General features: G+C 41.8%; 1 protein-coding gene and 1 long non-coding RNA gene across 10 annotated transcripts in view; one reads left to right on the top strand and one right to left on the bottom strand.

Annotated features, from left to right (window-relative positions):
• LOC109282466 (uncharacterized) overlaps positions 1-14,952 on the bottom strand; it is a 237,135-nt gene that overhangs the window by 135,141 nt on the left and 87,042 nt on the right. The window contains exon 4 of one of the 4 annotated variants that reach the window (XR_009464321.1): positions 1,121-2,309. The exons of the other annotated variants lie outside the window; for them this stretch is intronic. This is a non-coding gene — a long non-coding RNA (uncharacterized LOC109282466). Of the gene's footprint in view, positions 1-1,120; positions 2,310-14,952 lie in introns of those variants that run through there. 4 annotated transcript variants of the gene reach the window in all.
• EYA2 (EYA transcriptional coactivator and phosphatase 2) overlaps positions 1-14,952 on the top strand; it is a 143,907-nt gene that overhangs the window by 48,224 nt on the left and 80,731 nt on the right. For 3 of the 6 annotated variants that reach the window (XM_059733175.1, XM_059733174.1, XM_059733173.1), the window contains exons 2-3: positions 10,948-10,996; positions 11,645-11,787. In XM_059733175.1, the coding sequence (XP_059589158.1) occupies positions 10,948-10,996; positions 11,645-11,787 (192 nt within the window). Of the gene's footprint in view, positions 1-8,247; positions 8,367-10,947; positions 10,997-11,644; positions 11,788-14,952 lie in introns of those variants that run through there. The other 3 variants (XM_019484556.2, XM_014609750.3, XM_014609753.3) reach the window with 2 other exon arrangements.

Below are 14,952 nucleotides of genomic sequence, written 5' to 3'. Positions count from 1 at the left end.
GTCTGCTCCAAAATAAAAGGTTCCCCTCCCAGAGTTAGCTCAGCCTGGTGCTCATAAGTCTCTCCCTGTGAGTCCATTTCTGCCCCCAAGCCTGTCAGGCACTGCTCGTACCATTTTATTCTAAAGCTCTTTGCCTGCATTAGCTTGTCCCAGGGGCTGGGGAAGACCAGTTACTCCTGGACTCCCTCGCCTCTTTACTAATGGGGTAAGGGTCCCATTATACTTGTATTCATCGTTTCCTATTTTCTTGTTCACTACATACACCTCAGTAACAATCTGCCATTTAAAAAATTGACCCATAATGCTCATTGGCATGTGTTGCATCCAAAATATCACAGGTTTTGACAACATCGTAACTCTATGGCAGGGGGGGGCAATTATTTTGAGCAGAGGGCCGCTTACTGAGTTTTGGCAAGCCATCAAGGGCCACATGACAGGCAGCCAGGGGCAGATAAATATTAATTTTCTTAATTTTGAGGGGGCCCCACGGGCCAGATAGGATGGCCTGGCAGGTCGCATCCGGGCCCCGGGCTGCATTTTGCCCACCCCTGCTCTAGGGCCTTGCTTTTAAAGCTCCATTGTTTTGAGCAGCCAGTGTAGAATCACTCTTGTGTTTCTATCACAGAAAGGTTTCAGAGACTGGGTCCTACTACCTGCTTCAGCCCTTTTGCAGCTAAGGTAGGGATAGAAAAACAGAGCTATCTTTTCCTTCAGCCTGTGAAACCTGCCCTCCATGATGGTGGTGGGGATGGTACAAATGATAGGCAACCCCTGCTTAATGTTGTTTTGCTTAGTGCTATTTCCATATAGTGCTCATTTTACATTGATACCCAATTCCACTTAGCGCTCAGCAAGTTTCATTATAACGTTCACGGGCATCGTACAGCTGGCACTTAAACTGCCACTAATCCTGGCAGCCCTGATTCTGGTGATATTGGTGGCTTTAGAAAGTGAAAGTTGGTTTCACTTAACGCTCAGTTTTACAGGAACCAATTAAGAGAGTTAAGCAGGGATTGCCTATAATGACCTTTAGAGCAGGTCTGTGTGTGGGCCGCGCCCCGATCCCACCTTTGTCGCCATGTGCGGCGGCAATTCCGATCTCATTCCCGTCGCCATGTGCGAGCCGGGGGTGAGCCGGGCCCGTCTTCGTTGCACGTGGGCTGTGGCCGGCAGCCCGGGCACGCAGGGCTGGAGAGAACCGCTGGGCGATTTAACGCACGCAAGTTAGAATTAGTTACGGAGGCGAAATGGTTGATTGAAAAGATTATTTACTTACACCCAAAGATGGTATTGGTGTAGGCTGGACAAGTTTCCAGGCACAGCTCCCGCTTGGATCCTCACTGGAGGAACACGACAAATCGACTGCTCCCACGGAGTTGTTCAGGTTCCGCGGGTCTGGTTCGGTTAGATTCGAAAAGTTTCCCCGGAGTTACTTAGGCGCCGCGGGTCCGAAGTTACAGGAAAGGGATACGTCTAGGATTGCGATCGGCGACGGGGAGAGGCTAGAAGCGAAAGCTCCATAGGCTCGGTTCTATTGCCTCTTAGGGGAGGTGCGTCGGGTCCGCGAGGGTCCGCTGCGCTTGGAGATCTTCACACGGAATCTCTCTCGTCCTCCCTCCTCCGGCTTGGGCGGAAACTACCCAAGCCTTTTGTACGGCTAGCAAGCCAATCGCTAGCCGCCACGTGTGCCTACATTAGGAATGGGCCAATAATGTGGCGCGAATCCAAATACAAATGGCGGGAACTTCTTTGCAGTGTGTATCACTCGTATGCAAAAGAAATGCACCCTGCAAAGAAGCTGTAATCTGGCGGGAAATCCCCCGTTGCACCAGAGTTCTCTCTTGCAGCAGAGAACTCTACCGTGCAAAGAAAGCGACAAATTGGTGGGAAATAATTTAGCGGTGCCGAAGCGTGCACACAAACAAAAAATCACAACTTTGGGTTGTGACAGTCTGAGGATGCTTTTGATTGTCTGGGGATCTAACAAATGCCCAAGAACCACCTTAATCCCACCCTGTATTCCCAATACATGCATCCTCACTTTTTGGCTGTGGTACAATATCTGGTCCACGTTTTGGTATAATTGTTTCAATGTACTAACTGTTGAGGTACCTGCCTTGTTCTCATGACCATTGTGTAAAAGTTCCTTGCTAATTAAGTCTAAACCCTAGGTTCCCAATTCAGCAATGCATTTAAGCCTGTGTTAAAGTGCTTTGCTTAATAGAGATGAGATTACGTGTGATTTTTAACAGTCCGCATGTGTCTGAGTGCTTTGAATTGGAGCCTGATTTGCAACCTTCAGAACATCACTGTAAAAGAAATTGCAATTTGTAAGTTATCCAAGCACCTCAACCAAGAATTTAAAACTTTAAAATGTTTAATTTGGCTTCTGTAACTTAAAATGACTGAAAGGGTTTTTTTTGTCCCTAAACAGTAAAAGAAAAGTCTCTGTTCTTGGCTGAGATACTGTGGGCCAACTTTCAGGGCAAAATATTGTTTTTTGATAGGGGATTCTAATGTGAAAACTGAGATTCTAATAGTAATACACACATGGTGGGGGTTTTTTGGTGGGGGGGTTTAATTATAAAAGGTAAAAAATTTTCCAGGTGTCCATCAGCTGAACATGCTACGTGCTACCATTGCAGATTTTAGTACGGGCACAGATTCAGCAAACTTTATTACTGATTCTACTGTATGTTACTGAACCCAGGAACTGGTTAAAAAAATACTAACGCCCAAACTGTTATTTCACTGATAGCGCTCATTGTTTATCACTAAATTGTCAGTTTATAATCTCAAGTTTCCTAAACTGGTGTCATACATATATAAATAAGTATTGCATATGCACAAGCTGGTAATTAAATGCACAAAATGGGGGTATGCATACCGGTAACTCTACAGCTACATATTTTGTTTGTACACATATGAAAAAGAAAAGATGTTAAAGAGCAAATACTAAGAAACGTGACACAACTCTGGAAATATAAAAGTGAGCTGAGCAAAAGCAATAGAAAAATCATCTTAGTGGCTAATGAAATCTTTGAACAATTCTATAATTAGATTGTATTAATCATTATAAAATATCATTCCCCTTTAAACATCTGTTTCAATTCTTTAGTAACAATCTGGGTAGTGCCATGAATAATGGGATTTTGGATTGCATTGAAGCGTGTGTGTTATCTGAAAACTAGTATAGAATATCTCACATTTGGCAGACTGTAAGGGGAAAAAATAGTTTTCTTCTTAATTAAGGTATAGAGATTTTTCAGGGAAAACTGTCTCTTCACAATGGAAAAGAAAATTTGATATAAAACTTATGCACATCTAGTCACATCGGCTAAGTACAGATGTTCAATGCCCAAAGCACTGTAAATTAGAGCAGGAGCCAATTGAACAGATGTTCACTGCTTGGGGGGGGGGCTCAGAGCCTGCCTGCACTGGGGGCACTCCTATATGCCTCCCAAGAGACTACCAGAATGGCCCCTCTCTTCAGTCTCACCTGCTCCGCCCCCCATCAGCTGGTGACTGTCAGCAGTAGCGGGGGGGGGGGGCGGGGGGGGGAAACGGGAAGAGGGTCCCCTGACAAAATGCTGGGTGGGGTTTCAGGGTGGAATGGGATGGGTCCATGCTGAGGAGGGGAAGGGCTCCCTTCCCCTGCTTCCACCCCTGCTGCCCCCCAGCCTCTCAGTGGCTACAGCCAGCAGCTGCAGCATGGTGCAACCCAGCTGGGGCTGCTGTAGGAGAAGGGCTCCAAGGTCTGTGTCCCTGCAGCAGCCCCCACCAGGAAGTATGGCTCAAATGGGAACAGGGGTTGCAGGGGGGAGAGACCCAAGAGTCCTTTCTCCATAGCAGCCCATTCTGCTCCCACCTCCCTCCAGCTCAGACTAGGCAAAGCAGAGAGGGGGAAGCAAGTAGCACTGAGCTCGTGTTTTCCAGGCCTGAGCTGGAGGGGGGCAGAAGTGGAACAAGAGAAAAATTTACCAGAGGGAACACAAGTTTTCTAGGGCACTCTAACTCTCATATGAGGTATCAGAAGAAGGTGCTGTGCTTTAATGTTTTGCATGATCAGACACTTTAAAAGCACACTGCAGCCCTGCATATGTCATGGCATGGCTGTACACAGTTTTCTGCATACTTAAAGTGCACAAAGTGCAATGTCTACCTAGCCATAGGGTGCTTATACAAGTTACATTTTTTGCATTCTTGGGCCCGTGAAAGCGCTCTACAGCCATGCCACGACACATGTGCATAGCTTCAGAGGGCTTTTAAAGTGTCTGATCATGCAAATAATTAACTCTCCTTAAATGATGTAGCAGATGAAGGTGCTCTGCTTTAGAGCACCTTAGGGAACTTGTGTTCCTTAGGATTAATCTTTTGCTTGTTCCACCCCTTCCTCCCTCCAGCTCATGCTGGGCAAGCAGCAGCTCAGTGCTTCTTGTCTCCCCCTCTCTGCTTTGCCCAGACTGAACTGGAGGGGGGTAGGGGTGGAACAGAGCCCCCTCACCTTGCAGACCTGGCCTGCCCCTCCCCCAGTACCTTAGGGGTTTTGTTCCACCCCCATCTCCCTCTAGCTCCAACCAGGCAGCAAATCCCAGTCAGCAGCTTGGAGCTGCTCCCTCCTTCCACTTCCCCTTGTTGACAGCCCTGGAGCTGGGAGGGGAAGGTAGGGCTTGGGGAGAGGGGTGGTGCAGGCAGCCTTGATTTGCCACTCCTCCCCTCCCCAACCCAACAGATAAACATCTTGTTAGGTCGGGGGGAGTGCTGTAACTCATGGCACCTTACATAAAGCACCATGAGTTACACCAGGGGTCTGAATGTTTGTGCCCGTAAAACCTGCGTCTGCAGCTTCTAGTGGAGTTAGTGGACTGTCTAGGAGCCATTTTATAGTTTCCTAATTCTTAAGGGCTGCTCTAACTTACTCCAGCTGGCAGCAGTCCTCACTGGATTCTCTGCTTTCTGACTATGGTGGTTGCACTCTTCTACCCTGACATGCTGCCTGAACTATGGGCGCAGAGAGGGGATAGGAGCTGGCTACACAAGCTGTCTGCTTAGTTAGGAAATTTACCATCCCTTTGTATTGCTCAAGCAGCTCTGAGAGACCTTGTGTTGTTTTTGTGAAGAGTAAATAAAGTGCTATTTCAACCATTTCACAGCCTGATAACCTAGGTTTGCTTTTCTTCTTAAGCTTGTGAAAGTGACTGTAATGGAATCTAACACATCATCACATAGCTAACCAAATGAAAATGTCCAGTCATGTATTAACAGGCTCTTTTATATATCATGTGATTATTTACAATAGTAATGGCAAAACCATGGTGTTGGTTCAGTGTTCCTCAGAATGTGCTGTTTATAGGCATGGTGAATGATGGATTGGGTTTAGGTGAGACAGGACTACTAGGTTCCATTTATAGCTTTGTCATTGACTCGTTGCAAGATCCAGGACAAGCCATTTAGGTTTTGAAGCCAGGGGTTAATTTTGTATTGATAGCTAAACCAGATAGCTGGGTGCATTTAAATGCAGTTAATTTCACAGACTGTTATTGTGGGCATAATGCAGTCCCCCGTGCTTCCATCTCTTTACTTTGGCCTTGCTGTGCTTCAGTTGATGACCAAGATGACCCTCCTATTGAAATGATCCTGATGTGCAGAGGCTACTTAGAGAGCCTCAAATTACCCAGGTGGTGCAGAGGTAAAACTTATTAACATGTGGGGCTTCTCTCTCTCTCTCAAAAAATTATCAGTAGGAGTGGGAACTTCCTAAATTTGTCCATTTTCCTGCTGATTTCAGATCACCCAATTTGAACTCAGGTGGCCTTTGTTTTAAAATCCCAAGAAGATTCTGTACACATCACGTTGTACTAAAAAAGTGCGTGCGTATGCGTGTCTATAAATCTCCCGAGTAACTTTATAAGGACAAGCTACAGTTGAAGTTGGAAGTGGGGGAGGCAGAGGGGCTGTAGAAGTGAAGAGGAAGTTGAGCATTTTGGAATCCAGATACCATGCAAATAGTCGTGCTACTTGGTATGCATTGCTATAGATGTACACATCCCTGAAGGACAGATGTATTAATTGCTAGGGAGGAGTTGCTGCCTAGGTATTACAGTGGGGAACTATAAACCAGAACTCCTGAATTCTATTTTGGTCTCTGCCCCAAGCCTGGTATTTGATCTCGGGCAAGACGTTTCACCTCTCTGTGTCTAGTTTATGCCTTTGTATAATAATAATTGCCTACCTCACGGGAGGCTTGCAACATTTGTGAAGTTTTTGGAGATGCATAGAGGGAAAGTGTTTAGTTTACCTCCCTTCCTCGTAGGTTCATCACTTCAGCAGCTAATATTTTCGGTTACCAAAAATAAATAAAAAGGCGAGCACCTTGACTTATTTAATAGAATCACAATATCCAGGCTTTGGATTTTTATGCGTGGATCTTTTAACCCCATGATATTTCAGGCATACTGTACTATTCATGCAAATACAAACTCCACAGTTGCTGCCACACCATCTGCCACCTTTATCCTGCTGAATGGATAGATCCTTATCTCGGAGCAGCAAGTTAGCTGAACAATGTGTTCAGTAGTAAACAGAAAGGTGAGCTGGTTCAGGCTCTGACTTGGGACCCTCCATATGGTTTTTGGGGCCATTCACCACAGTGGAAGCCTCAAGTTCTTCCCCCACCCCAAGCTCTATGCTCCAGCTGTCATCTCCCAGGTCCGTTCCCTGTTGGTGCTCTGGAACACCCCTCTAAAAGCACAGTCATGTTTTCCCTTAATGCTGTAGCCTCAGGGGGACTGAAGTGAGGACAAGCCTGACAAATGGTGCAACCTGCTTCCTATGACTGTGAAAAGCAAAGAAAAAATAGTGCCACCTCTCTGAATCCTTGTCTGTGTACAGTCTGTGTTGGGCCTGAATCAAATGCTGCAGAGCAAGTATAACTACATGTTTCACAATGCAAAGCAGATTTCCATGGTGTCATGTGTTTTTTGTTTTTGAAAAACAGTTCTGTTTTACCCACTGGCCTCCCAAACTTCTAAGGCTACTGGATTTCCCTCCAAGTATTTTTTTTTCCAAGTTTAGAGCTGAACTGAATTTTTTCTGAGTTCAGAACTGAGCTGCGGTTTCCATGAAACCCATGGTGCATTCCTTCCACAGATTGTTGTAGTGGGTAGATAGTTAGAAAAGGTATTTGGTATAAAATAAGGCAGCTAGGCAATTACAAGATCATGCTGGTTTAAATTTAGCTGCCCCAAATTAGGCACTTAAATTCTATTTAGGAATGCAGCTAAGAGCCTTGATATTATAAAGGTGGTAAAGAATGGAAGTGAAGGTGGAGGTCTTGGAACAATGTTTCTGAGTATTTGGATGCCTAAAGATAGGCACCTACATTTGAACATTTTACAGTGTGCTTTTTACGTGGGTAGACCCACACATGCGTGCTCATTGGAGCAGTGGTTCTTGTGATCCTTATTTTATCAAAAACTAGTTCATCCAATTAATAGTTAACCACACATAGTTTCATAGTTGGTAGGGTCGGAAGGGACCTGAGCAGATCATCAAGCCTGACCCCAACGATACATATGGTATCATTATGCATGTATTACATGCACATGCACACCTGGGATTTTTTTTTTGAACATCTGAATCCTGTATGACCAGAGACTGCACCTTTCTGGCCACATTAAAATCAGATGACTTATATGACACTCTCTTCTAGTGTATGTTTGCAACCTGATTTTTCAGAACAAGGAGGTTTGGAAAGACTTTCGTACATTCAAAAGTTATTGTGATTAACTGGAACCTCCAAACCTTACCAGTAATAACTTTCTTCTTGTTATCTCTTAAGGTTGGATAATGCTGCTAAGTGCCCTCATCTTGAATTTCAGTCTTTTAATCCCTATTCCCATAGCCTTAGTGGAAACCACTGCACACATCATAGGGTGGTGGTAGTACTTAAATACAATGCTTGTTCAGATGGCATTTAAGAAATACAGAAACTTAATTTTCCAGTAGCAAAATCCAGGAAGAAAGAAAAACATTAATCCAATGGGTGTAATCTCTAAGGGAAGTAGTACTTAATTTTAATTTGGCATTTCCCTTGGATGAAAACTTTAGTGAATTATTATGTAGAATTTATATGAAGCCTGGGTTTAGGTAATCATCTTTAATATTTATACTCTTAGGGAAAAATGGAATCATTAGTAAGCATGCATAATTAATGAATAAATTATATTTTCCTTTGTTTTCCTTCAGGTATAAGGAAATGCTAGATCTAGTGATATCACCCAGCCTGACTGTAAATAGAGAGTGCCCTGACAGACTGAAGCTTAACCTTTCTAACATTTATGCCACGGCTCCAGATGACATAGAAGGTAGGCTGCCTCTTCTTGCTTATGATTTATTTAACGTTAGCATACAGCATGTGTATAACAAAAAGAACTAGCCAGGGATGAGGCCTGCATAGGTGAGAATTAGTCCTTTGATGCAACAAGCAGTTCAAATTTTTATTTTACATTTCTGTAGCAACTCCAGTTATCTTATGTCATTAGATCAGCAGCGATTTATATGTAAATAGCAATGACATATGCCACACAATATTGTGTGTATAAACATGTAGTTTTGGTCAGGATTGGCAGTCTTGGTTTGGATTCCAATAATCCCTAGAGTAGCATTAATTTGAACTCCTAGTTCTAGTAATATTGCTGTTTGGAGGACTAGACGGGGGGGGGAAAAGCAAAGGCAAAATCAGGGTCAGTCTTTCCTAGCAATGCGGAATGCAGATACAAAACATTTTACCAAAGCAGTTGCTGTTTGTCACGCTGAGATCATTGCTATCGTTTCTGAACAGTTAGTCTCCCTGATCTGTGGTCTGACGTTTTGTATTTGGCAGGTACCAAGGACAAATTCTTTCAGCAGTTGATACTCTGATAGAAATTTATCTGCTCTCCCCTCCCACCCACCCCCAATCATACTGTGCAAGTGGAGGAAACAGAAGAATGTTAAATCTGTTAAAAAAATTATTGGCAAATGATGCAGCTGAACTAGTTCTTGCTAGTACAATTCCAGCTATTGTTTGCTGCGGTTGGGATCTGTCAGCCTTCCTGCTGGAGGAGAGTTAGCAAAAGGCACTATTATATTTAACTAGTATACTTAACCCTTTATTTGCAGGGTTTTAAAAGCCACAGTAGATGTTTTGTATGCATATTTGTTAAGACTTTAGAAATCCAGTGTGATTAGACCACATATAATATGACAACTAATTCATAACATTCATGGGAAGGATCAGAATCTAAAGGAGACAACTTTTAAATTAATATGTTTACAGAAAGGATTAGAACTAAAGCCCGTGTATTTGTAAACTCCTAGGGGCAGGAACTCTTTCTTCTCTTAAGTCTGCAAAGTGTTATGAAGGTCCTGTATAAATAAAAGCCATTACAGGAAGAAGCTGTACTGACTATTCAGTGTCACTTGCACACTGGTGTGCAAGTGATATTGAATATTGAACGATTTGATATTGGTGAATGTTTCATTCACCAATTTACGAACTGCAGAAGTCGTATAATTTTAGATGACTTTTTAATGAGGCTAATCCTTTTGCAGCATTGCGGGTATGTCCTTGCTGACATGTTGGATAGCACTGCAGGTGCTTTCTGTCTAACGTGTCAGGTGGCAGACATTGGGAGGCACTGCAGGTGCCTTTTGCCTGGTTTGTGGACCAGCACTGTAGGCATATTCTATTCCTTCTCACTTGTTGGATGACATTTATAAAATCTGCATAACAGATTACACAGTAATACAAGCATTGGAAGCCCTGGGGTGCCCCTGCCTGAAGTAATGGGCAGCAGTGTATAAGCACATTAGATGATATAATTGCCATTATGTATTTAGGTATGTTCTCCCTGATGTGTTAGGACAGCATGCAGTTAGTTTGGCATGGTGGGTGGCCTTGTTGATATCAGTAAAATAGTAAGTGTGTCTGGCCTGATGTTCTGTTGTTAATAGTGATGGTTAGTTGTTGTATTGTATGTATTGTTATAGCATGTAAGAATCTTACTTAGGACCTGGGATTCATTGTGCTGGATGCTATTTATAGAGGTATTTTGTCTAATAGACAAGATGGCATGAGGGAATGCTGTGAATACGTGCCTCTAGCAGCAGGCAGTTTGCAGGTTAATCTAAGGAATTATGTTTTTCGTCTTAATTAGCTAAATTCTCCTCTAAAAAGAATTTTATTGGTTCTGCTGAAAGTAAATGTATGGTGCAGGAAAAGCATACTGTTCACTTGTGTTACTGGTCTTCTGTCATTTGTTAATGTTTTAATTACTAAAATGACAATATGTTAGACAATTGCATTACAAAATTCAGTATGAAGAGCGATGCAAACTTGTATATCCTGTCTTGATGCATTTTTAGTATAGTTGAACCTACCTTAGGGCAGAGGAATAGATTAGATGACTTTTCAAGCTCCCTTCTCAACCCAATATTCTTTGTCTAATTTTATAATGCATTTAAAGAAAGCCAAAGACCAAACCACGGGGGCACAAAAAGAATGTAGTGGGCAAAAGTGGTGGGTTTTAATGTTACTTCAGCAGCTATCATAGAGCAGTCAATAGTAATAGTGAAGCCAGTGGGACTGCTCATGACTTAAGAATTGGTGCTCTTGCCTAGATATGGATAAGGAGCCAAATAAAGAATAACCTAGTAGACTAGTCAATCGACTAATAACCTCTTGGGTAAATTTTTTCTTCATTATTTCTTCATAATTCTAACTAATTTTCTTAAATAAAAGTTCTCTCTCACCATTGCTAATCTTCTACAACTTTTTGGGGATTTCAGTAAAAATAATTTCCCCTACTCGCTGCATCAATTTCTGTATCCTACAGTGATCAGAACAATTTGGCTACAAAACAGAATATTACTGAAAACCAGAGACACTTTAATTTTGTTTTTCAGGCAACAGTGAAGCAATACCACAGTGTCCTCTCCATCTGTACTCCACAAAGTGAGTGTGTCTGATGTTTAAGGGAATTCAAGTACAGTAGGTTATAAACCTTGTTTTGCTGAAAAATAATTCAGTAGGGGCTCCTGCCAACTTGAAAACTCTGAAGGACATACATACTCCTTCAGTCTTTCCACATGCTGCAAGACTTGGCCTTCTCTAACAAGTTCTTAATCCACTTAGAAAGCAAGTTGAAGAGAGATGAATAGCCTGGGTACCATCATTTCTATCCCAAGGAATAAAAATTCTTTCATTTTGCACATAGGTTTATTTAGGGGTGATTATAAAGTAAAATGATACTTTGCAGGTTTTGCTGTGAAATTGCATTTTTATTTTGTGTATGCAAAAAAAATTAAAAATCAGATTTGAGCTTTTAAAATCATGAAAAATATTTTGTGCAGTCCTATGCCATATTCCTCCCTGTGCATTAGGATGGATCTGTGTCCTCTTGCATACTGGTATCTCAAGAACTAGAAAAAATGATCTGACTGTGCGGCAAATATTGTGTTCCCAAAATATCCCGCACAGTACCATGTGTAGTCATTCTATTTATGTTTCTGTATGTTTTTACCATTAAATTAATGAGGTTTCTCTAAAGAGTTGCATGCAGTAACCATTGCCTTAGATCTTCTCTTTTCTTGTTTCAAATAGACATTATCCCCATATAGTGACAGTCCCAACTTTCCCAGCAATGGCGGCATACGGACAGACTCAGTATAGTGCAGGAATCCAGCAAGCTGCTGCTTATACTGCATATCCTCCTCCAGGACAACCGTATGGAATACCCTCCTACAGTGAGTACAATGACTTGGTTACTTTTTCTTTAAGAACCCCTGCTTTCTCTAGAAAATGGTTTCATCTTTCTTACGGAAAAAAGAAAGTGCCCAACCTTCCAATCAGAAGTTCTCCAATTCTGTCGGTAAAGTATTTTGGTTTTTTTCAGTCAGAGAAAATCTCATGTGTCCAAAGCTTTAAAAAGGCTATTAACAGCTTGCATTTATTACTTTTAAACCTGTTTCCTAGTAATACCCTTGTATATCCCCTAGTTTGAGTACAGCAAGAGATGGTAAATAGTAAATCTCTATTTACTTCCTCCAAAACTTTTATTAACTTTCTCGATCTCTCTTACCCACCCCCCAAGTTGTTTTCCTCTGGAAAGCTGGAAAGTTTTAGCCAATTTAATCTCTGCACTTATGGAAATCTCTCCATGCCCCGGATCATCCTTGTTGCCCTTCTCTGTATATTTTCTAGCCCTACTGTATCCTTTTTTTGAGGTGGAAGGACCAGAACTGCATGCAACACTTGGTGTGAGTGTAGACTTGATTAATGGCATAAAGAAAATTTGTATCGTTTTCAGTTCCCTTTTAAATTGTTCCTAACGTTCTATTTGCCTTTATGGCTGCTTACTAAATACCAAGCTAATTTTTTTCAGAGAACTATCCACAATAATTCCAAGATCTCTTTCTTAAGAAGTAACAGCTAATGTAGAGCCCATCACTGTGTTTGTGCATCTTGGGTTATTCTTTCCCACATGCATTACTCCACACTTACCAACCTCATCTGTCATTTTGTTGTCCATTTACTCAATAGTATGGGATCCTTCTGCAGACTTTCCTTTGTTTCATCCCTCAACTCGGGGAGGATTGTACTAACCAAGGCTTTGATTATCTTATGAGCTAAATAAGCTTAGGACTTAACAGTCATAGGATCAGAGACATCCAAAGAAAACCCATCTGCAATGAATTTGGCATTAGAGAAATGTGTAGCTGGTGAATTTTTCTGTGGCTCTGGGATGGAGCCGGTGTTGAAGTGTAGTGCTAGAAAATGCTATGTTTTTGCAATAATCACAGTTGAGAGAAGGCTCTGACTGCTTATGACCATTAAAGACCTCAGTTGGTACACACTGTCATAGCTCCACTGAGCTAGAATGCTGATTTATTTTTGCTGATAATCTAAATATATATGTCCCTTTTTGCAAGACAGTGAGTATGTAATAGATACACTGGGACTAGGAATCGCTTTTCCATATTAGTGGCATACTAGTAGTGGATGAACAATGTGCTATAAAATACTTTGTGATGAGAGATAATAGATATTTGAAATGGATTATTAGTAATATAACAAATGCTTTCAGACATAGTGAATATAATGGAAAAGCATGTTTTCTGTGGCTCTGTCTTACCATTTTCAACAGCAAAAGAGATCACTTTTATTTACTGTGTGTATGTGAAATGTAGTGGACTTAGGCTTCATCCCATGTATATTGATACCACGAATGGTACATTTGGAAGGTGTTGGACTTTACTGTTAGTCACACTGCAGAAACTTCAGATCTCTGTGCTACTGTAATCGTGTCATACTCATTCTTGCCATGTTCATATACACAGAGTAGGCTTCATTCCAAAATGATGGGGTGCCCAAAGAACTAAAGTTCAGGGAAGGTGCTTCAGACTGGAAAAAATAAGAACCAAAGCTACAGAAAAAATGAGATGGGTTGCTGAGGCTATTTTTTTTGTACAAAAATAGTTACCTTAGGTACAGGTGGAAGTACCTAAGGTAAAGAGAGAGCCTTCCAGGAAACAACTTTCCCCATTTTGAACATCAAAGAGGTTCCTGTTCTGTAGCTGTAGCTTAGATATTGTGGACAGCAAACGTTTAGGTGCTTATCTGCAGTGGGCACTGTGAACTTTTTTGAGTTCCTGGCAAAATTACTGTGGTGGTGTTTCTTTTTTTTCCTCCCTGCTCTTCCCCTACCCAATTGTACAGTCTGCTTTGAGGGCCATGTGCTCCTGAGACCTTGTTTACCTTGAAAATACGATATCGCTTCCAAGTGTACAGCAGAGAAAACAAGAACCTTTTATACAGCCACTGACAACAGTTTTATAAAGGGAAAATTCGATCTAGCAACCTGTGAAAGGCTTGGGTAACAGGCTTAGTGAAGCTAACGTATATTAAGGCGATATGAGGAATGTTTTGAGTTGGTTTTCTGGAATTACATTCGTGCTTTTATCAGCTGGGTGGTTTCCAAGGCAAACTCTGAACAGTTGTCCCTGTTAGAGCAGGTGAAAATATGGCCATTTGCTACTGGCTAGTGTCTTTAGGGTGCACACATGTCAGGCCCACTTGCTGCTTATAAATCCTGCAGATTACCTACTACCATCACTGAACAGTGGTTTTTCTCCCCCCACCCCTACCCTCTATAATATATATGATACTGTATATGAAAAATCCCACCTGGCTGACTACCAAGAACAATGAAGCAGTATTGTTTCTGGACACAAAAATAAAACTAGGCCAGTTTCTAGACAAAACAGAGCATTGTGTGGAAATTAATTTGGTGCTAAGTTATTTCACTGTCTGACAACAATTTTTAGACTTCCAGAAAGGCCCAGTCACTGAAGATTAATTGTGGTTGGAGCTGTAATAGGTTGAGTGTTCACATGCATGGTGCTGATGTAATTGAAAAACAAATGTGATGTTATGAAAAACAGCTTCTCTTCATGCACACCCACAAAATCCCTTTACAGGCAGGCTCCACTACCACTGATAAAGCCTGGTGCTTACACCAACACACATTCACTAATCCTTCAGAGAGAGATACTGGATTTTACCATAGGTTGTTGTTACCCCCATTGGTAACCTGCATCTAAACTGTGTGGATTTCATGTAAAACTAATTATTTTTGTATAAATGGGAAGAGATGAACAGTAAAATAAACAATGTTGTCCAGAAAGAAGCTAGTCAGTAAAACTTACCCTACCTAGTCTGAGAGAGTGCAGACTTGTGCTTTTTCAGGACGGAGGCATTGGCAAGCTAGAGAGCAAGAGTCACAAATACGATTGTTTGAAGCTGTATGAATTTTATTTGACTGGATTGTTTGCCTAAAAATGCAGAAAAATAACAGCAACCTGGACAGCTTGGAAATCTCAGGACACACCATCAACAGGCTCTTTGTTTAG

Source organism: Alligator mississippiensis, chromosome 9, assembly GCF_030867095.1.
Source record: "Alligator mississippiensis isolate rAllMis1 chromosome 9, rAllMis1, whole genome shotgun sequence".
Classification (NCBI taxonomy): domain Eukaryota; kingdom Metazoa; phylum Chordata; order Crocodylia; family Alligatoridae; genus Alligator; species Alligator mississippiensis.
This window is presented reverse-complemented; position numbering and strand designations above follow the sequence as displayed.